This window comes from Gymnogyps californianus, chromosome 6 (assembly GCF_018139145.2).
Source record: "Gymnogyps californianus isolate 813 chromosome 6, ASM1813914v2, whole genome shotgun sequence".
In the NCBI taxonomy this organism is placed as follows: Eukaryota; Metazoa; Chordata; class Aves; order Accipitriformes; family Cathartidae; genus Gymnogyps; species Gymnogyps californianus.
In genome coordinates this window covers 36,914,818-36,938,540 of record NC_059476.1, presented here as the reverse complement: position 1 = coordinate 36,938,540, position 23,723 = coordinate 36,914,818, and the positions used below count along the sequence as shown (strand labels likewise).

At 37.8% G+C, this 23,723-nt stretch overlaps 1 protein-coding gene across 4 annotated transcripts; it reads left to right on the top strand.

The window, feature by feature from the left end:
• Positions 1-329: 329 nt before the first annotated feature.
• On the top strand, positions 330-20,580 carry SLC25A16 (solute carrier family 25 member 16). 4 transcript variants are annotated; one of them, XM_050899227.1, is made up of 9 exons: positions 3,468-3,561; positions 4,535-4,627; positions 6,891-7,024; positions 8,667-8,730; positions 14,538-14,659; positions 15,197-15,263; positions 16,065-16,227; positions 17,107-17,175; positions 18,977-20,580. In XM_050899227.1, the coding sequence occupies exons 1-9, from the start codon at positions 3,468-3,470 to the stop codon at positions 19,131-19,133; spliced, it is 963 nt and encodes a 320-aa protein (XP_050755184.1). In that variant the 3' UTR covers positions 19,134-20,580. The 4 variants fall into 4 exon arrangements, with proteins under 4 accessions (XP_050755185.1, XP_050755188.1, XP_050755184.1 ...); XM_050899228.1 differs by lacking the exons at positions 3,468-3,561; positions 4,535-4,627 and adding an exon at positions 330-503; XM_050899230.1 differs by lacking the exon at positions 4,535-4,627 and having other exon boundaries at positions 3,526-3,561.
• Positions 20,581-23,723: the final 3,143 nt, after the last annotated feature.

Below are 23,723 nucleotides of genomic sequence, written 5' to 3'. Positions count from 1 at the left end.
ACCTCTTCCCTGCACCTGAAAGAAAGGAAGAGGCCTGCTTAGCTAAAGAAATTTGGCACCACTGTATCTGCAGACTCAATGACTTTGGAGAGTCAAATATTTCTGTTCCTTAAAGACCTCAGTGACACCCTACGGGTAGGGACTGTCAGGGTCCTGAGGGTGCCAACAGGCGTTAATGGCCCTGACTAGCCTCACCTGGGGCCTCCACCCACACACCTGGTCCATGGGCCCAGGACCTCCATTTAAGCTCAGGCCTGGCCAGGCAATTGCTCCTTGTCTAAGCTATGTTACAGGTGTGCTTGTTTTGAGTCCTGGCTCTGGCCTGTTTATTGTCTAGTCTTAGCTGCTAGATGAACATCAGACTAGTCTCTAGTCTTGTTTTTGGGTATTATCTCCTGCTGTTCCTGACTTGTCTCTCTGGATGGACCCTGGACCTGCTTTCTGTTCTTGCTGTGACTGTTGAAGGAGCCTATTCCTAGCATGCAGCTCTGCCTGTCCTGTCTGTGAGTATACTATCCATGTTGTGGTCATCCTTGGTTCCTAGCTTACCTTACCTCAGGAAGCAGCACTGTCCTGTCTGCTTGCTGACAGAGATAAAGAGAGCTCAATATGCCACACTGGCAAGGAACTGAGATTTGCTCAGGTATTTCCAACCTGCAGGCCATAATGCCTCTTGCAGAAGGAAAAAGAATCCTCAAATTTCTGAGTCTCATGTGGGAAAAGTTCTGTACTTCTAGTGGGTTTAGATAGGGTTTGGTGCAAATGAACACACAACTAGATAGTTGTTACTTCAGATCACTAACTAGTAAAGACCAGAAGCAAGTACAAAGTAGAAAAAAAATCTTTCTGATCCTTATAGCCCAGAGACATGACACTTGAGGACAATTTGTACAACTGTCTCAAAACAGAGCTTGATGTACATCAGCATTTTAAGAGAACTGAAAATAATCTTTTCAGCAACAACTGCCATGAGAATAGCTTACTTAACTTTAGCCTTGATAATTTATTTTAATTGATAACTATTTGAAACATCTTTACAAAAACAAGCATCCTCAACAACAAAAAATTCAGAAACAAATTACAGCTATTGATAAAGCTGCCTACCTGCCTGAATTTTTCTTCAAGTTAGCAGCTCTGCTCTTGAGTATCTTGACTTTAATGTCTCCTCTTGTTTATTATTAGCCAGGGAAGGATGACATAGTGTCAGGCATGAGTGTAACCTGAGTGACATTAAAAATGCTGATGACTTTTACGAATGGGTCATAAAAGAGAAGTCACCAGAGAAATTCTATAAAGGACATAAACACTTAAAGGTAAAAAGATGAAGTGACAGCAGTGGGAATGTTAAGATTTGAAGGTGCAAATAATGAACTACTGCAGAAGCTAGTAAAGAAAACAGAACTTCAGAGCATTTTATACCAGCAAGTGCTTAAAAAAAAAAAAGCTATACACATAAAGCTCATTGCTGAATTCCTTTGGGTTAGTATATCTCTACGAGATGTTCTGTTTGATTTTGCAATGCAAGTTTCTTATTGCTTTCCTAAACAGTATGCACTCATGGTGCACACTTCCCTAAAGTACAAGGGTTGACAAAGTACCTTCCTGAAATATCTTGCCTGTATCTGAAAGAAGTAACAGCCCATTTATGCAGTTATCTGATTTTTCTAGTCACTGGTGAAACTCTAGAAACTAGATGGCTTTCAGCTGTTAGTGTAGTTGCAACACTTCTCTGTGTGAAATCAGTAAATAAATTAAGTTTCTACAGTTGGAGCTGTTACAGCAGTATGATTGCTGTGGCAGAGCCGGGGGGGGGGGTGTAGGGCGGTGCAGGGCAGGGGCTCTTCCTGAGCAGAATCCCAAAAGAATACAAATTGGCTGGGGAAAACCACATCAACAGTGACTACAAAGCTTGCTTCAATAACTCGCAGAACAGTTGCTTTTCCATTACAGACTTAAGCATCAGAGGGACTTCAACAAAAATTATGAATTTCCCAGGTATATTAAAAGATGTAAAAAAAGGCTTGAGAGTTTTCTGCTATAAAGGACTTATTCCATGTTTTCTGGAAGAAGTCTGTTCACCTTTGCTATGTATTTTTTTATTATTGGAAAAAATGCATATTCTAACAGCCATTTCCCAAATATATAAATGACATAATGATCAAACAGAGCAAAATAAAGTTTTCCCAATGCTGAAGCAAACTTAATTTTAAGGAATGTAACCTATTAAAGGAAAAAATGAGTAATTTCTGTTGAAGGCAGTTTGACACAAGCAGGAAGAAAAAATGTTCCAGCAAATTTGTTTGGAAATGGGTTCATTTTACTTGTGCAGGCATTGAAATCTATTTGACTGTTTTCTTCATGATAAAAGACTGACTTTTTTAAAAGGGATTTTGGTATATGAAATACTTGAAACTCAGGTCAAGATGTATGGGGCAAAGAGTGTATGAGAAATACATGAGCAACTGCAGAAAACTGAAGGACAAGCTGACAGCATTAACTTTCTCATCAGTGTCTGGCATCGGGTATGCTCTCCTTCCTTATACCATGCACCAGCATTCAGAGTGTGGGTTGTTTTTTTTTCAAGAGTTGAGGACAAAAGTTTAACTAAATGCCTCCTGGAAAGCCCTATACACTGTATTCAACAGAGACATTGCAGAAAACCTAAAAAATGGCAAAAAACGTTGACAGCTGCAGAGATGACACTGGGTTTGACCTTTCCGATTCTAAAAAAGCAGGGGTTTTTTTTTTGCAGTATCTACTTCCCTTTCTGATGCATTTTGAAACTTGAATATGAATAAAAATACTTAATTTTTTTGCTAGATATGAAACTATAATTGTAGACAAAAGAAATACTGATGTTCTGGCATGAAGTTTAAGTAGCTATTTAAATGCTTTAAAAAATGGATGCATTTTATTGTGTAGCCTAATTAAAGCTATTTAGGTTTTGGTTGCATGCACCTACAGCTCTAAAAATATGTATTTGTTGGAACAGGGCACCGATGACCATTTTTAAGCAGCAGCAAGTTGGTACCCCGGGGGTACCAACAATTTACACCGCCAGCTGAGAATCCGGCTCCGCGCCCAGCCATCCGCCCCGCTGCATCGTACGGGCCGGTCTGCTCTGGACCAAGTAAACGCCGAGAACCGGCCCCTGCGGCGGCTGCGGGCGGGTTAACTCGGGCCTTACCCGGCCGACCGCGGCCTCCGCGGGCGCCCGAGGGGAGGCGGCGGAGGGGCGGGCCGACGCGCAACCGCCGCCTCTGACGCGATCCGCAGGCGCCGCGGCGCGGCCCGGCGGCTCCGGCCATGGCTCGGCGCGGCCGGGACCGCAGTGACGGCGCGGGCCGCCCCGAGCTCCGCCCCTGCGCCGCGGCGGGGGCGCCGCGCGGCACCATGCGCTGCCCGCGCCGCCCGCTCGCCGCCTGAGGGAGCCGCCGCCGCCCGCGTCCCGCGCCCAGCCCTGCCCCATGGCTTCCCCGGCGGCGGCGGGGCCCGGCGCCGCGCTGCCCCCGGGCGCGGCGCGCCGCGACTTCTACTGGCTGCGCTCCTTCATCGCCGGAGGTGAGTGCCCCGGCGGCGCGCGGTGCCGGTCTCTGCGGGCCTGCTGCGAGCGGCGGGAGACTGGGCTGTGCCGGGGGAGAGCAGGGGAGCCGAGCCGCCACTGCTTCCGCGGCGGGTAGGCGGAGGTCACTTCCGTGTCAATATCCCCGGTAAAACCGCTGTCAAGAGTGTCGTCACCTGGGGAAGCAGGGGGCTCTCTTTTCCTGTTTTTCCCCTTTTTTCCCCTAATGTGCTAATGCCGGTGACTCGGTGCACGCAACCGACTCGCACGTGTGTCAGAACCAGCGAAGAGCCCCGGGTAGTGGCCAGTCAGAGCCCAAACCCTCGTTAGGGTACTCGGGGAAGGCGGGCTGGTTATCCGTGTCCCGAAACTTGCGACTGCGGTTGTGAAGATTAAGGTGGTGTGAAGCCGGGGGGCAGCCTCGCAAACACAACCCGACGTTATTAACCTCTTAGAGAAAAAGCCTATTTGTTCTTCCGACAGGGTGTTGCCCCAGCTGTCTGGTTTGCAAGGGGGTCGGAAAATGTTTTGTTTATTTAAAGTTTTGACGTCATGCTGCACTCGCTGTCGGATCTCGCTCGCTCAAGTAGCGCAGGGTACACGGCGGACACGTAGCCCGCTCCTTTGGGGAGAGCAGCTAGGGCTGTTTTCCGCAGAAGGGAAGGAGGAAGTAGGGCGGAAAACTCTTGAGTAACTTTCTCTGAAAGCTTCTGCTGTGACTTCAGCAGCTGGGAGAGATGGTGGCCTGGGTTTTTGTAATCAGGAAAAGTAGCTTATACATTTCATTAAGGCTTTAAGGGTTTTGTAACATGCTTCTAATAGAGGCTGTTTACTCGTCATCGGGGCTTTTTCCCGTGCCTGAGTTTCTCCTCCCCTATTCCATTTAAAAATACATTAGAAAGATCCCTTATTTCTCTGCTGACATAAAGAACTTTTGCATCCCGTCACTTTTCTGTTTCCCCTCTTGGAAAGGTGTTGCAGGATGTTGTGCCAAAACAACTACTGCACCACTGGATCGAGTAAAGATTTTGCTGCAAGCTCATAACCACCATTACAAACATCTAGGTAAGATGCCTCCTGTGTGTCTAATTTTTGGTTTTAAATGCAATGTGTATGGTTTGGGTATGTTGATTTATTTAGCGATGTGGCTGATAAAAGGCACTAATCGGACAGAAGGTGGTACCCGTCCGGTCAGTCTCTGTGCCATGTTTTGTTAGTGTTTAAAAAGAAAAACAAAGCCCCGTGCGAGTAAGTTGCAGTATTGGTTGATGTGTTAGAGATTGAGATGTCAGAATAATCCTCAATAAGGCATATAAGAGCTAGGTTTGATCTTCGCCTTACTGAAGCCAGCAGGAGACTGGTAATCACAGGTTCAAAGCTTGGATCATTTATGTAAAAACTGTCACGGCTGCTGGTAGCTGCTGCAGTCTGCTACAGTGACTGCCAGTTCCCAGGGGCTGGGGGAGTTGGTGCTTTTCAGAGGCTGGTAGCCCTCACGGGGGCCGGTGATCACAAATCAGTGACCACCGAATCCTGCAAGACTCACGTGCGCTTATGCTCGCAGACAGCAGCGTGGTTGATGTGAACTGAACATAGAAGTGGATTTGTGCTTGGCGTAAGGTGCAGGTGATCTGTAGTCAGCATCTGTGTTGCATCACGGTGAGAGAATAAACTCAGAGTTGTCAGCATGTTCAGAACCATTCTCTGTAGGGCTGTAACAGTGCCCTCTTGTGCACAGTATTTGAGGTATTTTATGTCATATGTTCTTGGAATATGTCATAACTTAGGTTCCGAAATTTAAGTGTGTTACAGTTGTCAAGGAAAAAAAAAGATAATTTTGAGTTGGTTAATTTTACCTGTAATGAAACTTTGGAATTTTTAACTTAGACACTAAAGATAATTTTTTTTAAAGGCTGGAAAAACAAGTCTTGAAACAAAATTCAGTGGATATATATTCATTTCACTGTACCAAAAAGGGAAACACAAGTAATGTGGTGTTTTGGTAACACAGACACATAAGTATGCACTCAAATCTGCAGTCTAAGAATTGAAGGCTGAAATAACTGGTTTGACTGATATTTTAAATCCTTATTTTCTGTTTGCTTTGTATTGTGCCATAATTGGCAAGTAATATCTTATATTCTTCCCTATTTAGGGTGTTAGGTATGATGCTGATTGTTTGAAATGTGTCTGACTTGAATGCATGTCCTTGTTACATGTAGGCAAAAAGGAAAATTATGTGGATGAGATACGTCTAAGTGCAGAGACACGATGGATTAGTTCATCAAAGTCCTTGCTAAATGTTTTTACTGCCCTTGCTCTCTGGAGTTTGTGCCACATGGATTTCACAGCATGTGTTTTAAGAAATAAGAACAGTAACTCATCATTGCAGGGTAGAGAGAAATTCTAATCATGGCATAAGTATTTTCAGAGGCATGTAATAAGCGTGATATCTTAAAAATACATTTAATATTGTATTTTTAGAACCCCAGAAACTAATTAATATTTGTTTTATTTAAACGCCAAACAAAAGTTTGTCAACTACTCTTTTTTTCTGCCTGAAAGATAAATGTGTAAGCCTTTTTCACATTCAGCTCTTATATTAAGTAGTTGCATATTCATGAAAACTGTTTAACTGTTACAGTTTATTCCTTTACAAAAAAAAATTAAAAAGTCAATTTGATAGCAATTGTGCTTGACTAATATGTTTATAATAAAACTGTAGGTTTTGCCCAAAGTTTGTGTAATCTTGCATTATTTCCCACCGATTAAAAGGGAATAGGATTGCTTCTTGTTGCAACAACTCTGGGACAGGAAGTGTGAGATGTTTTAAGTTGTAAGTAATGAGTCTTACACTTGTTTACCTCATTTCCTCAGTGATGGCATTTAATCTGTAATTTAGCATGTAGCAATATTAGATTGTTTTCCCATGGTTTTAGATTTCTAAGTATTTATTTTGAATTGACTGAATTGCAAGTCAACCAGTTTCCTCCTGCTGTTGCTAGTATTAGCTTCTGTGGGTGGATGGTATCATCTGCAATAGGATTGCCTGCAGTCCGGGCAGGTCATGGGGTCTGAATGCATGAATTCAGAAAGAGGTTCACTGAATCTGGGAGGCGAGAAAGCTGATAAAACTTAACCTTAAACCTCCTCCTTCTGGCAGTGTTTGGGCATTGAAAGTGCATTTTCTACTCTCCCCAGTTACATGAGCAACATGATCTGGCCTTAGTTCTATGCATACTTTCTTATTGTCAGTAATATTTGCTTGATTTTTTTTTTTCCTCTCCCCAGTGTAATTGTTACATACCTCTTTTTGTATTGCTGGCAGGAGTGTTTTCTACATTGTGTGCTGTCCCCAAAAAGGAAGGTTACCTTGGGCTGTATAAAGGAAACGGGGCAATGATGATTAGAATCTTTCCATATGGCGCAATTCAGTTTATGGCATTTGACCAATATAAAAAGGTAGTTGAATTTATTTTGTTCTGCTTTTCTTTTTTTCTGCCTACAATGAATACAGATTCTTTAAGTGGTCGAAACTAAAACTGCAACTTTTGTGTCTTATTAATTCGCTGCATGTCTTTTCTAAGGTTGCTTAATTTTGTCTGATTCTACCCATCAAAAATGTCAGGGCAACAGTGAAACTTTTTGCAGTGTTGGTTAAGGAAAAAAATTCCCACCGATTTTTTGTACCTTTGTATTATTGAGAATAATACTTTTTTTTTTTAATGAAAGAAAAAGGTAATCTAAAGTCTGCTGCTATTTGTATTGCTATAAGGTTGCCCTTTGTGAATAATATAGGAACAAAATGTGAAATGGAACTTCCTTATTATATTATGTTGGGCTTCTTAGTACTTGATAGATGGAATAACTTAAACTTGAAAGTCTGTCTGGATATGACTTATATTTGACCGGACAAATTACTATGTCAGGCTCTAGATTAAAATGACCTGGAAGAGCAAATGCTCATTTCAGGGTTCCGCAAGATTTGTAGATTCTTTGCTGCTCTCGTGCATTTACTCTTTCATAATAAATACATAATAAATCCCTGCAACATCTTTTGGAGGTCGGCTGTTAGCATGAACGTGTTTTTAAACATTGCTTATATGGGGTGAAAAATACCATTTTACTGTTAGCAATGAGGAATTCCGTATTTGAAAGGTCAGATTTAGTACCTAGTGAAGTAAATTGCATGATCTTTTGAAGACAGTGAGATTGAAATTGTGATTCCCTTCCCAAAAGAGCAAATTTCAGAAGGCTGATACAAAGAAGTAACTGTAATGAGTTTCATATGTTCTTTTTTTGTGGTGTAATCATAAATGCTGTTGATCTATGCTTGTTTTATGTTGTGTTGAATAAAAGACTGCATGCCATGCTTTATAATGAAATGATTTATGAATCTGCAAATTTCAAGAAACCATTAGCATCATAGCAGTTTCTTTTATCTATTAATTGACAACAAACATTCAAGAAGTTTTGCAGGAATGTGTAAAAGGAAAAAAACCCAGTTCTTAAAGAAGGAAGATACAAAATGATCTTCTTTATAGCAGAAACTGCTTCTTAAATAGTCTCAGTTATTTGATAAAAGCCTGGAAACTAATTTCTAACTTCCTTCCAGGATGTAACGTAACTTGGGAAGTTCTTGCTCTCAAATGCTTATATCTTTATAGGAGTACGTTTCACATGCTGTGCATGGAAGAAAAATTTACTCTTCTCAAATGTGTCACTCTTCAACTTTGCTCAGTGTCCTTTGCTCTCTATCATGCAACAAGGATAGTATTCAGTTTGCCTTGTTTGACACACATTAAAGATAACTAAATAAACAATTAATCTAGTTTCTGAAGTAAACAGTACAAATGCTTTCAACTAATTGTTCTGCCTTGTTAGTAGAATTTTAGCACTTTCATGTTTTTAATAAGAAATTGGTAACAGCAGCAATGTTCAGAAAAGTCTTTTAACAGTAATTAAGTGCTCTGGTTTGAATTTGTAGTGTTGTAAACTTCTTGGAAACAGCTACAGAGTTTGCATTAATGTGCTAATAAACTCTGTGATGTACTTCCCTGTATTTTCTGATATATGACTATTGTAAATGTTCCGTATTTTGTAGGTAATAAAGAAGCAACTTGGGATTTCAGGGCACGTGCATCGATTAATGGCTGGATCCATGGCAGGTATAGTTTTGTATTTGGATTTCAGACATCCCTTTTGCTGAAAAGTTAATATTTGTTTAGAGGATGATTTGATGTGTTTTCAGGTCAAACTGTTGCAAATTTGTATTAAGCAAAAATACTAGTAAATGGTTAATGTAACAAATAGTTGCCTAATTGAAAACTGTTTGTCTAAGAGTGTTCTTTAAAATATATTTGTTCAAGCATTGAATTCTGTGCTATGTTGTAAAGCACAGTTTTTACAGTGTTTATTATGGCTTTTAAAAAATGAAAAATCCAGTGTCATCAAGATGAAGTAGAAAGATGCACGTTTTAGTAGAATTGGCTCATCATGCTGTCTGCCATTGCTGCTAGGTTGAATATAAGCCCATAGACGTGGAGAGAACTGCAGCTCCTTAAATGGGTGGTTTCTTTGGATTTGCCAGAAACGTCTATACTTTTCAACATCCAACGCAGGATTGTCACGATGATACTCTTTAGATTGTATGTGTGAACGTTAAAAAACATCATTTATCAATTAGTGCAATAGCAGTAGAAAAGCCCTTTTGTAAACTGCCAGTATATAGTATGATTATACATTTCTATTTTCCTCATGCTAGTCATTCAGCCAGAAGTAGCTAAGAAAAAACAGGGAAAGGTAAGTAATAGTGGACTGATTTTTAACCAAGGTGGTTCTTCAAGTGCTTTTACTTTGTAAAACAGGCTTAATACTGTCCAGTGACAGTCCTTAAATAGTTATGACATGAGTATTAATATTTGGCTTCTTTTGGAATAAAACTACTGGGGTTTGTTAATAGTACCTTTAGTTAAACTAGGAAGACCTCATGGAAGTATTTTGGCTTTGCATGCTATCAGAGGAAAAGGAAAGAGAATGAAATGAAACAATTCAAAGATCCTAAAAAGTAGCAAAACCCATTTGGCAAGATATGTTCCAAAACTTGGCTGGCTTTCTATCTGAAATAAGTGGAAAAAATATATAATTTCTTTTTTTTCCTTTTTTCTTTCTTCCCCCCAGCTTAACTGTACTAAAGAACACCACCACCCCCCCCTCCCCCCCCCCCCCCCCCCCCCCCCCCCCCCCCCCCCCCCCCCCCCTCCCCCCCCCCCCCCCCCCCCCCCCCCCCCCCCCCAAAAAAAACCAAAAACTTATTATTAGCCTTTTCAGGAGCTTTATCAGAGACCTGGAACCTGACTTGTGAGGCACTGTGAAAACATTGAATAATCAGCTTAACTCTGTCAGTGTTGGACATGCTGGAATTCTCTGCATAGATAAATTAATATCATCTGGCATAGTTTTAAACACCTTACTGGTTAAATCTGTTTTGTGTGGTTAGAGTAACAAATAAAATTAATATACAGTACTATCTGGAAACAATGATCAAATGAAATTCTTTGTGTGGTGCATTTAAGTACAATATACTCAATAGTCTGGTATTGAGAACCCCAAAACTGAGTAGATGAGCTAGACTTAGGTGTGCAGTGAAATGAATATAGCAGTCAGGTACAGTAATAGTGTCACATGTGAGTATCTTACTGTTTGTTTACTAGGTGGCATTAACTGCTTTTTGGGATATTCATTAGATAAATAAGAGGGGAGGGTTTATATTGAGTATGCCAAGAAGATACAAAGGAGGAAGGAGGCACTAAGAAAAGCATAGAGTTTGAAATCTGTTATGGAAGTTCTCTAGGTTTGCAAATGAAATAAGACTTTTAAAAGCAATTGGTAATATTTCTTGCTTTAACTGCTACAGACACCCTAGTGTTGGTGGAGAGGGGTCTTCACAGTTTCCTGGAACCCAATATTATGCAGCTGAAAATGGATAACCCTTGTTTCCCTTTCCTTTTTGTCCTGTCTACACCATCTAGCCACACAGCTGTCTGCTTTCACTTCTGTGTATGCTACTGATACTTAAATCTTGCTTATGTCAGTGTTTCCAACGTTTCTAGCAGTCAACAGACCTGAATCAGCTTCAAAGTGGTGGGAAACATTTGAGTGTCTTCTGTAACTGATAAGCAGGATCAAAAGCATATCCACAGGGAAGAACAAGGCAATGAGGATGGGGGTAGTGGAGTGAGAGAAAAGAAAAACCTATTGTAATGCATATATTTAAGGAGGCCAAGTTAAAGTTACTGTGGAAACTTTAACTCTGAATTTCCTGAGTCTTGTGTGATTCAAATTTCAGCTGTAACACCTCATTAACAGATAAATGGTGTATAACTTCTTTTAAGGAAAAACAGAGCTGGGGAGAAGATAGAGAAATCATAGAGGTTAGTGGGGTTTAGGAAACAAAATGATCAAATAACACCTGTATCACAGGATGATTTTGCAAATCTAAGTCTTTGTTTAGTTTTCTAATTGAAAAATCAGAATTAAAACACAGAAATGTGTATTTCCTCCCCTGCAGTTGATTAACTTAAAAATAAAAAAACCCACTAGATATTATCTAGAATAAACTCAAGTTCCATGAAACTAATACAGAAAGCATGTTTTTGTTTTTATCCTTTTTACTTTTAGTAAAAGCAATTGGAAAATAGTATTCTGATCTAGAAGGATACTGACTGTCTCAATTTTAAATAGTGTGTAACTAACAGTTATCTATTTGAGTCAACATTTTAAAAGAATCTATGCTGTTTATTTCTCAGGTGCAATTCAGAAAGAAACAATTATATATTGGAGGTCTAGAAATATTAGGACTTGTAAGTTAGGCAGTTCTTTAACCTGTCTGATAAATATTCTTTGTCATCAGCTATTTCTCTGTATGTATAGTTCTTGAAGCTTTATTTTGTTCAGAAGATGCCTCCTTGATGAATTACTCTTTATACTAGTTAAGGAGCATATCTTCTGCAGTTCAAGGCTGTGACTTGTGCTTATCGCTTTTTGAACTGTACACGTCTGAATCACCTGGTAGTACTTAATTTGATCTAAGTAGTTACTGATAAAGCACAAAGAGCATGATACAGAAATCATAAAAACTTGCCTATCAGGTATGTTTGCAGTACCTGATCTTTGTAAATGTATTTCACTTGGTTTTTTCCTTGCTCCAGATGGTTTTTTTATTTTTTATTTTCCAAGAAAGAAAATTACTAAGAATGGAGGAATAGTAGGGAAATTGGGAGACAGAGATAAATCTCTATACAGCTAATCTCATTGTTAACTCCCAAAGCCTGGGAAGCAAATCAAGGACAGTCTAATTCCTGTTGTGCTTCATTGATGCTAAGTCTCAGTAAAGGTCTGTGTAACCCAGTATCTTGTCCCCAAGAGTGCTCAAAGGTGCTTGAGGACAATATGGTAAGTGAAGAATGGTCTTTCCCTGACTTTTGACTTCTGAGTCCGCATTTGCAATGAAAAAGTCTGCTGTTTTTTGAAGAAGTGGTTCCATAAAGGAGGGAGGAGCTACATTGCCCTATTATTATTTCTGATCAGACACTGGGAATTGCAGTATGTATCACTTAAGTGTTGAGATACTTCCAATTCTGTCCTGTTTAACCAACCATGGGAGAGATTTTTGGCTCAACTCTCATTATTTGGGACTTTGCTTCCTCAAGACATGGAATCAGCCTTAAGATGCTGTGATCTGACTTCTGATAACTCATAATATTTAGGGAGCAGAGATGAGATTAGTAATTTTGTAGACTTCATCACAATGACTTTGTGTCCCAAAGCTGTCTGCCATTCCTCCCAGAAAGGATAGTGTCTCTTCTGAGCCCCAAAGGAAATCTTGATCCCTTGTATGTACATTTTGCTTATATGAACAGTAAGCAGTAACGTGCCTCTTCCGGTTGCTTCAAGAAAGCATATTTTGTGGCTAATGTTAGAAATCCCATTTTTTTCAGAATTCATGGCTAGAGGATTTTAAGTTAAAAAAAAAAATCTTATTTAAATCCTTACTACATATGGTTTCTTTCAGTCCCATCTGATTTTTTTTTTTCCCATTGTACTATCTTTGGACTGTGTTCATTAGTTAGTGCATTCACCAAGCTCTTGGTTGGTCTGTTTGCTAGTCTTTGTTCAGAGAATATTCCTGGATACATATCAGTGCTTGACTGGAAAGAGAGGGGGGGATAAAGTTGTCTGTTTTCTGAAGTGGGATGACTTTCCTGTGAACTCTTAAGCTCTATAAAAGCTTTTTTTGTCTTTATTTTTTTAAAACTGCTTGAATTCATCCATTTTACAATATTTCTGGACATCTCAGGCAATCCATTAGGAAAAGGCTGTAGTTTGAGGGATTGCATTTAATAATGTACGTCAGTGGAAACAGTCTTAAAGTTGCTTTGGTGTTTTGCAGCTTCCAACTTTTGAACCCTATGGGTGAGACAACATCAGAAATCGACTGCAGATGTCTGCTTTTTGTTCAGAGGAATTGTCCAAAATCTCTGAAAGAGATGTTTTTGTCTTCTAAAATAAGTTACTGGTAGGACACTCCAGAAGGCCACAAACTTTACTCTCAATTGACAGTTGACCAGTGTCAGCTTTTTGGATAGCTCACTTATGGTGTTCACTTTTTTCCTCCCCATCTTATCCTGATATCTTTTATCAGATCATTCATCTTACTGAAGTTGCTTTTTTCCTCTCCAGACATAAAAGTTATGAACAGTTTGTTTGCTGGACTTGTTGTGTTGTGTTTGGGTTTTGTTGTTGGTGTGGGTTTTTTTTCCCCTCTCCCTGTTGTGGTTTTCTCTTGACCTTGTGGAAAGGAGGGGAAATAATACACCTACAAAAAGAGATATCATTAAGAGACTATGAAAACTTAAGAGGAAGTAGCAATTTCCTGCCTGCATAAAAAGTGTGCTTATCTTCTGTAGGACCAATTTGTAAGGGTGAAGTTTAGCTAAATCAGAGCGGCTGCTAGAAAACAATATCAATCACGAAGGCTTTTGCTTTCTTTCTCCTTTTCCCAGTATTTTTTTTAGTGATGGTGGTATACAACCAGAAAACGACCTTTGTTTTTAGTAAACAGTTTTAACTACTCCCTCGAAATCGCTTGTCAGCAATTGAGTGGTTTACCTCAAAAACTAGCAGTAGGAAAGTGTTTGTTATTCAGGTAACTGTTAGAGGAGTTGTTCTCTGTACTGGAGTTCTGTTTCCAAAATTACGAGTTGGTCAGTGTCTAATCAGTTTTGAAGCAGCTCATAACTGGATGAATCCTAAGACTTGCTTTTTTTTGGCATCTTAAGTCTAGAAATAGCTTTTTTGGTCAGAGTTTTAAAACAGAAGTGCTGGTATAACATGAACTATTGAAATGCAGTAATGCAACACAGTTAAGTACTCTTCATTAGTACAATCCTGACTTCATTTTAAATGTCATTAGAATATATTTAGTATTTTCAGTTGCAGTAGATAGATACATGCATCTATATCCAGTAATCACGTCAAATTCTGACACAACCTTTTTGAAATTAAACATGTAAATTTGGTTTTGATTTTTTTTTAAAAGATATGGTAGGATTGGGTTTCATGGTTGCAATCCAGTAAAGCTGGTGCACTTGACTAGCCTGATGCTTGTGAGCTGTGGACTTAAATAAGATTGCTCATGTGAATACAGTTAGGCCCATAAATCTGTGGAAAATCAAGGCCTAGGTGTGCAGCTTCAGTGAACACCAAGTATAAACATAAATCCTTTGTGTGCTGCTGAAGTTAGTGTTCCTATTTGCTGATTATAAGTGACTTTAAATATTTCTTTAACAAAATAATTTGTATATGCTATTATATTCACTGCCAAAAAGGAAATTCTAATTTTCAAAATAATCCTATAATCAGATAAGGTGTAGGTGAGTTTTGTTTGCTTGTTTTGTTTTTGTTTTTAATAAAGGTATTACAGCAGTGATTTGTACTTACCCTCTTGATATGGTTAGAGTTCGTCTGGCATTCCAAGTAAAAGGGGAACACAAGTACATGGGAATTATCCATGCATTCAAGATGATTTACACAAAGGTATTTTTTCTTTTAATCTTCAGTCCTGTCAAAGCAAAATATGCTCTTTGAAGAATGTTGCACTGCATTGAAAATAGTGGCTTGGTGGAAAATAACATGACTTCATTGCATGCACATTGAATTTTTTAATGTAAAAAATTCTCTGGATGCTTCCTTCTACTTAGGCTGCTAAGATGTAGCTAAGACTCATGTAAGTGGGAGGTCAAAAACAGCAGAGAGGAGTTGCTTTTCAAGAACAAGTAGTAATGATACAAAAAAATTTGGGGAGGAGGGATGTGTATAATGCAGAAATGTCTCCTAGATTATGATGTTGGATGTAGATTTTTCTCCTTCATTTTCACTTCTTTATCTCCTATGGAGCCAGGCAGTTGTCCCCTCAATTCTTCAGGCACAAGAAATAGAACTGATGTTAGCTCCTTGGTGCTAGATGGTACTAGTCAGATTGCTGTCATGTGAATCTGTATGAACAGTCATATAACTTGTTAAGACATTTGTTGTATTTCTTGCCACAAATGTACTTGTATTTTTCTTTCAAAGGAAGGCGGTTTTAGTGGGTTCTACAGAGGGCTGATGCCAACTGTTGTAGGAATGGCACCATACGCGGGTAAGTTAAAAACAGAATGTGGCAGTCCTTCAGCAGTTATGTGCGCTACTAAATTTACATAATATATTTGCACACCTAGTTATTTAGCTTCTGTTAAAATCAAGGATTCTGTTTTTTACTGAATGGAGAGGGAAGGCCACTAGAAGCATTTGCAACTCTTCAGTCTTAATCTAGAATTGATCAATGTGTGTTAAAGCATCTTCAATAGGCAAAGCCTAGCTTTTCTGAAACTTGGAGTTCAGAGGGAGAGAGGTAGGGTAGTGGTTCTTTCTCTTCTGCTTCCTAGTTTTCCCACAAGAAAGCATGCAGGATATTTCTCCCAAACAGGTAGATCCATGAGAGAGCTGAGCGCTCTATAGATGGAGACTTAGAGCCTCTGTGTTGGCTCCATCTCCTGGTGACTTTTATGTAAATACTTACACAAGCTAAAGCAGCGGGTGACGTGGGATGGAGGAGCATCAGAACTGCTCTGCTAAACTACACTCATTTTTAAAAGATGAGAGATGTTCTTCAGTTAAAGAGATCTTAGGAGTTGCTCTTAACAGCAATCCAGTAATTTAAAACCCACAGTCTAGCTTATTTAAAGCATTCTTTTAATGTTAATTATAAACATGAATTCATTTGGACAGAAGTTACTGTAGAAATTCAAAATATTGTCTATTTCTTTCTGCGTAAGAAAAACTTCTAAAAGAACTGGAAAATAGTTTCATTTTGTAATTGCAGCTTTTTGTTTATGATGATGATGCATCGACAAATAGTTTGCTTTTTTATGAAAGTACATAAAATTAAATTTCCTTTTAGGTTTTTCATTTTTTACCTTTGGTACCTTAAAGAGCATTGGACTTGCTCAAGCACCTAACTTGCTTGGACGGCCTTCATTAGATAATCCCGATGTCTTAGTTTTGAAAACACATGTAAATCTGCTGTGTGGTGGCATAGCTGGAGCAATAGCTCAGACGATATCGTAAGTTTGGGTATTGTTTGTTTTTTTTCTATATAGCTGTTCATTCTAAAGAAATGTTTATCTGAGAATATGATTTTATATAAGTCTAGTTATTAGTAAGAGCTTTAAATCAGGTTAATCAGACACTGGAATTCAATTATTTCCTGTTTCATTTACTAAATATTTATTTAATCTTCAGGGTCTTTAAAGATATATTCATTGAGTCAATTAAACAAATTCAGACAAATATCCTAAAATCAGTTGGAATCTTGTTTGGTAAGCTATGAAATTTTGACCATGAACATAATTTGCAGAATTTTATTATTCCAATTTATTTTCAAAACAATGTAACCTGTGAAGCCATAGAATTAAAAACCAAAACAAAACACAAAACCAAGTCTTAGATATTGTGTTTGGCATTCATTTTTTAATTACTTTGCCTGCTTTCTCCATTCTCATGCTGTCCTTGTTGTATTTTATTTTGTCCATAAAATAAATTAATTTAATGGACTTGTATGGCATCAATTTTTCACTAAATCACTGCATTACAAATGTCATTTTCTATTAATCCTTAAACTGTTAATTTTATTTTTGATTCAGGTGTCTTCTCCCTCCAGCGTTTTACAGACTGTTTTATACTCTCATCTGATCTTCATGTGTCTTCCTTACTCGTGCCAAAAGGAATATATTAAGAGATCTGATTTGCTGGTTTTGGTTGTATAGGGGAAGTCTCTCTTTTTGGAGAACTTTCAGCTGTGTTGAGAATCTGAGCCGGATTCCTGACTCACTGAAAAGGGAGCTTGGAGGTTGCACATGGACTTCTTTGTATTCTTTTTTGAACAATATTCATATAGTCATCACACATCTGGTTGAACTGCTGTTCAAATATCTCCTCTGTAGATATCCCCTTGATGTAACACGTAGGCGAATGCAGTTAGGAGCAGTTCTCCCAGACTCTGAAAAGTGCCTGTAAGTATTTTCTTTTCATCCTCAGTAACTGAATTCTTCGATGTCTGAGCAGAGTTAAATTCTTAGTTTTAAAGTTTAAAAAAAAAAAAAAACAACCCCCCAAACTTTGTTGTTGATTTCTTCATTCTTTTAATGAATAAGCTTCCACACAGACAAAAGCTGCCATTATCACTCTGGGGTTAAAAAAAAACAACCCTGAAATCACAATGGCACTTTTGTTAGTAATACTGTGTTTGTATTAGTAACTTTTTTTTGTATTTTAACTCAACTTGCGATGTCTGTCTTTAATATCAGCAAGATCCCTAAGAGAGAGACTGCGTGCTTCTACTGAAATTAAATGTTTCAAAGTGTTTTTTAATGGTGCAGAATCTGTGCCATAAAATGATTTTGCATAATACTGTTTTATTTGACCTTTCTTGCATTTACGGTAATGTCCCACTCCCCACACGTAGTTGGGGTCCTCCAGTAGAAGTGGCAGTACCATAATATCCTTAAAATCGTAGTATTAAATCAGCTCTCATCTTGAAAAACTTTCTGAATTTCAAATTGCCTCAGGCAAATTCAATTCCAGGACAGTTTTATCTTGGTTACTTTCAATCTTGTGGAATTGTGTATGTCTGAATCCAGCGTGATTCAGTGTGAACTTCCTGCGTGGTGAATTGGATCTTATTAACAGTAGTCTGTCTTAGTGACCTTTCAAAAACAACCTAGATGTTGCTTACTGTGAAAGTTGCTGTTCTGTTTTCCTTAGCAGCCTTAACCTTTTTTTTGTTTGGCTATTTTCCACTGCAGATACTTTTAAAATAAAAATGTGTTAATTGTTCTTGGGGTTTTACTTTCTGCATTTGTGAGAACTACTTTTACAGACATTAGGCTTCCTAAATTAACAATGTTGTTGTGGCCATGTTTGGAGGGAGCTGTGCCTTTGAAGGAGAGTAGACATATATGTCTTTAGAGGATGAGAGGATAAAACAAATAGGAAATCTTGAAGCTTTGCAGCATATGGAAGATGTTCTCAAAGAGCAATGTCTTTAATAGCTTGGAAATATTGAGCACCTTACAGATTTTTACATTGCTTCGCATTTAACGTCCATTTGCTCAGTTTCAATATAAGTATGTGAGGAAAATCGTTCTCCTTGCATATACGCTGCAAATTCTTCTTTTAATGAGGTCAAGTATTATATACTTAACAAATTCTAGCATTTCTCATTTGAGAGAAAATACTAGGTCTTTGTCATGGTGGAGGAAGCTACACACATGCAAGGTGTAGAATACAGAGCTAAACATAAATTTTATATGCAGAGCTTTAGAAGGATGGGTAGTCTGATCAAGTGCTCAAAGAAAGAGAATGGGATACAAGCCTAAATACTGATCTTTAATGCAAGGAGTGTGTGCTGCATTGGGCAAATTATGTTTCTGTTACTCTGTATTACATTTGTAAGAAGAATTGATGCTTCTTAACTTCTTCCTGCTGGATAGGCAACGGAATATGCATAGCCATTCTAGTGTAAAATGTCTTAGTATGTCTTTTAGGGCAGGTGTTTTCAGACTGAAACTTCTTTAGATGGGATTGCACTGTCCTCTTTCCAATTCCCAGCCCTCACGCCCAAATTTCTTGCAGAAGCTCAGACTGTCTTCTGAGTCCTAAAAAGACTATAATGCTTTGCTATATGGAGTCCCATGGATTTTTCTCCATAGATCTCTTAAAAACCAAGTAAACCAAGTGTCTTGTATTTAAAGAAAGTGATTTTGACCATTGAATATGTGTATCCAATAATGATTTGAGTTCTTATTTTTCCAGTACAATGGTGCAGACACTGAAATATGTGTATCAACAGCATGGAATACGAAGAGGATTATACCGTGGTTTATCTCTAAATTACATTCGTTGCATTCCTTCCCAGGCTGTGGCTTTTACCACATATGAACTTATGAAACAATTCTTGCACCTCAACTAACTTTTTTTTTTAGAAGACTTTCCTGTAAAACTAAACTATCAATCCTCAAATTATATTGTAATTACTTGAAGTTTAAAAAAAAAAAAGCTGTTTGTTACTGTGGAACTGCTGTTGTCTGACATTTTTATTTGCCAAAACGTGGTTAATTTCCTGGAGTCAAACCAGGAGACAGATCAAAATAAACATTAGTTAGCTATAAACATTTTTTTGCACTTGATCTTCTAGGCTTCATTAGATTAATGTTAAGAATTACACAGTTTTAAAATTACACCCACATTTTACATGGGTTTCAAGCTGTAGTTATTTAGCTTTATCACCATTCCAGGAGTTACACACATGATTATATTGCTTTTTAAGCTAGTAGTTAGACATCTGTTCTTCTTTAAAAATTAAATTGAATAAACTGATTTGAACAAAATGCAATGATTTTCATATTCATATACTTGCCAGCTCTGTAGAAGCTGAACTCAGCAGACCACAACTTAAGCATCTTTTTGTTCTTTTTTTGTACAAGTTTTCTGTATGCAAGAACAATGCATATATCTTCAGATTGGTACATATGAAAGTCTCTTCAACCATTTCAATAAAAAAAATGACAAGATGTACTTAACGTTATTAGAAATCTTGCAATTTGGAGACCAGTTTCTTGGCATGCATTCTATTCTAAAAAATGCTGTATCTACACAAATAAAACCAGGGGGAACTTTTACAGTGACAAGTGCTAGAAAAGATCTCCTTAAGGCAGTTAGTATGGGCCTAATCTTACAAGGCATTTCTGTACCTCTTCTGTGGAGCTGAATGTTCTTGATTCAGTTTATTGAAGGCTGAGTATTTTATGTACTTTCCAGTACTAGCTCATGTAAACAGGTTTGTCCCTACCTTAAAACATGGTGACAAACGAGACTGCATGCTGCTGCATTTACTTATTTAGGCATATGGACCATATTCAACCTCTCACGCAAGAAAAGAAAATGAAGATTGTATTGGAGTCTGTAGATGTCTATATGTACTGTTTCTAAAGTATGGTATGCAATAGACTATTACATGTTTTCCTCCTCCTACAATTCCTTTTGTAGAGGGAATTATTTTCCAGACTTGTTTATACATGATTTGCATTGGTACTCTTGATTTTACTCACTTGATTCAGGAAAACTGTAAAGCATTTACTTTAAGTGATGTAAGTTATTTATTTATTGTAAATATTTTAGCCGTGTCTTTTAAGAATTGGTAATGGTTATGTTAAGTGGTGGATGGTAAGATCGATTTGCTTAATTTTGACAAATTTGACAAACTGGATTTTGAGTTATATATTCAGTTCCAACTTTTGTGGCTCAATTTTTTTTTTCCAGTTTCTTAAAAGTATGTATTTCTTTGATATTTAACAATGTAGCTATGGACAGAGAATGAGATGTATTTGAATTTATTTTATTAAAAATTTTGAACTGTTGTCTTTGTGTGATTTGTATGTGTTGCAGCCAGAAAGAATGCATGTTTCTGGAATTATCTGTATGTTTGCCCTTGTAGGTAAATCTGCATAACGTTGTCCTTCTTAATTAAGAGACAACAAATAAGATTTTTTTTTAATCTGATTTTTAGTTTCACTTAAAGGAAAACTAACAAATATCACAGTGAATTTTTATCTTTTAAAGTCCTTGCAATAGAACTAAATCTACTGTATTAAAAAAGAGAGATGTGCCATTTTTCATTCCTGTATTGTTTTACCATGTGAGCAAATAAGCATCTTCTCAGGTGCCAGTTCTTTGCCAATGTTAATACTGTTAAGGATGTTTAAATATAGAGTTTTATACCTTAATTTTACTAAAAGTGATATATTCGAGGAACTCAAATAGGTTTGGGCTGTGTCATGAATAGTTAAGCAGTTCTTATGCAGAATAAAGCAGAATCCAGCTTATTCACTCTTGAGAGGAAAAGAGCAGTAAAAAGTGTCCCCTAAATAACTGAGGTGTCCCCTAAATAATTGAGTAGGATATTGAATGTGAAAAATAGACCTACTGGATGAAACTGTGCTGTATTTTCAGGATTAGTTTTTCAAAATAAAATTTAAAAGTGTATGAATAATTTTAAATTTGGAAGTATTTTAATACTTTTGAGCAGGGTCTATGAAAGAAAAAGACTTTTGTCCAGGGGCTAGATAGGAGGAGACTGGAGTTTCTATGTTTTTTTTTAGTAGCTATTTCTAACTCTTTCTGGAAAGCTTATTCAGGTAGAACATAGAATTTATTTAGAATATCTGACTACCACAATGGAAACATGGGACTTAATTGTAAACCCTCTTTCTTTCGGCAGTGACAGCCCTATGAAAACTGGGTTTATTTTCATTTTGAACTACTGAGAGATTTATTCCCTTGTTTTTTCTTGTCTGTCTCTTCAGTATTTTCGGTGTACTGAACAAGCAACATCTAATTTTAGCCAGTAAAAAGTACAGGATTAGGCTCCAGCCAAGCTCATTTCTATGCCTTAATCACATACTTTCTAACTATTTTTTTTCTGTTTACTTTTCCAAAAAATGGAAGGGGCCTGAATATCTGTGTTTGTCTTTATTTCCTAAAAATTCATATAATAATAATTTCATAACTAATAGTTCTATCCAGTGAAGTAATTTTTGTGAAGAACTGGTTATGTAGCCTTGGATAATATTTTTAAACTCTGCTAAACCCACCTATTTCCAATACTCTTTGACCTAAAAGTAGGAAAGCTCACCATTTTAGGACTCCTTCAGGTGAGACAGCCTCATACAGGCTTATCCATGATACACCTTGAAAATCTCAGTCTCAGGGGAGTTTGTTTCCAGTAATTAAACATTGTGTCTTTAAAATAAACCCCATACTTCATCTCTACATTCTTACAATTGAAAATTTTTCCTGCTGTAACTAAGGCATTTATGTATGACCAATATTGCAGTTTGCAGTCATTACACAGAAAAGTTTCATGTATTTGAACCATTTTTTTACACTGATTAATTCCAATGTCTCTTTTTATTTCATTACTAATATTCTCCAGATGTTTTTTGTTGCTCATTTAAATGAGCTGAGACCTCAAGGTGGACAAATTGTATTGACACTCTTCAAATTCTTCCCCTCCTTCCCTGAAAAAGGAGCGTGCAAGGCACTCGTTAGAAGCCGCCTTTTGTTTGCAACTCAGAACAACTCTATTTGTTCAATTCAAACAGGTATAAAAGAAAAGATCTCTGTGCTTGGTCCTTAACTGTGTTTTTATTCTGTGCAATTAGTGCGAGTGAGTCTGTTCAGCTCAGATCTCTGCTTCAGTGATGTGAGTGACAGGCTGCCTCCTGAGCATCATCAGAGTGGATCCCAGGATACTTCAGGCTGGTCTGAGTTAGGTTTCCTGTACTCTCACTCTCCTTCCCACTCGTGTTGGCAGGATCTGACCTGTTCTCTTAGCACAGTGCTAGCACAGTTGCATAGTAAATCAGTTCAGGAAGCTGATGGCTTTCCTTGCAGCTCATTTTATACTGTTTTATTCTGCTATTTAACTGCACCTTTGGGTGCTCTTCGACATTTTGCCTCATCCAGGGTAAATGGACTAGATACCATGGTGCTTCCAATGATCTGATGAAAGGTTAACCCATCAAAAGAAATTAATGGATTTTATTGGTGTCAGCTTACTGAACGAGCTCACACTGTGGCTGCACACTTGCTAGATCTGATGCAAGGTAAATTTAATCTCAGATTTAGCTTTAGGAGTAAACTTGCTACCTGGGGTGCGAGCAGGCAAGTATATGTTACTGAGTCAGTTGCTGGGGAAGACACAGCTGTAGTTTCCCCTCATAGATTTCCCTGATTAAATCTGTGGCCTAAAAAAATGAGGGCATATAAAGCATGTTAACTGTTTGTAAGCATAGATAGCTAACTCCGCATTTGTCACAGGATTGGAAGGAACAAATTTCATTATCTTGTGATAACAAATTTTTGACAATAAATTCCTGAATTTACATAGTTCAAACTTGATGCAGAACACTAATGTATCTTAAAATTGTAAGAACATTTTTCTCAACCGCTGATGCCAGGAAGAATTAGAAGAGCCAAAGTTTGAACACTTTAGTGCAACTTTTGGTACTAAAGTAAGGTTTGGTATTTTTCTGGATTTCACAGCCTCTCTGTAGAGATTCCCCAGACTGCTTGGATTTTGGCTAACTTCAAAAAAATATTTAAAGTGTATTTTGTACTTTTATAACCATATTCTGTTAAGATATTTCTTTTTTAGTGTATGAGAGGTATAGGCAACATGAAAGAACCTTGTGTTCTGTAGTCTATCAAGTGTACAAAGAAGTATTTATGTAATCTCTTTTAATACCATAATCAAATTATGTGACTGGGCATTTAATAGCATCTACACATAACTATTAAATTGCAAGTAAGCTTATATTAGAGGTTCTGCAATGGGAAGCAACATTAATGTAGTTTACTGCATGTATTTCAGGACTATCCCAAAGAAGACTAAAGGGGCTAATTTAAGTATGTTCTCACCTTTTAAAATTCAAGCTTTGATCCTTCTGTTGTGATGTCCAACCATTGGCCAAAACTGTCATCTTTGCAGAGCAAACGCCTC

What these genes read in the sequence shown, in the direction of transcription:
- SLC25A16 (XM_050899227.1), top strand. Translation starts at nt 3,468, where the DNA reads ATGGCTTCCCCGGCGGCGGCGGGGCCCGGCGCCGCGCTGCCCCCGGGC. An exon ending in TCAAGATGATTTACACAAAG is followed by an intron (nt 14,660 to 15,196) that starts GTATTTTTTCTT and finishes TTTCTTTCAAAG; the next exon opens with GAAGGCGGTTTTAGTGGGTT. An exon ending in CCAGACTCTGAAAAGTGCCT is followed by an intron (nt 17,176 to 18,976) that starts GTAAGTATTTTC and finishes TTATTTTTCCAG; the next exon opens with TACAATGGTGCAGACACTGA.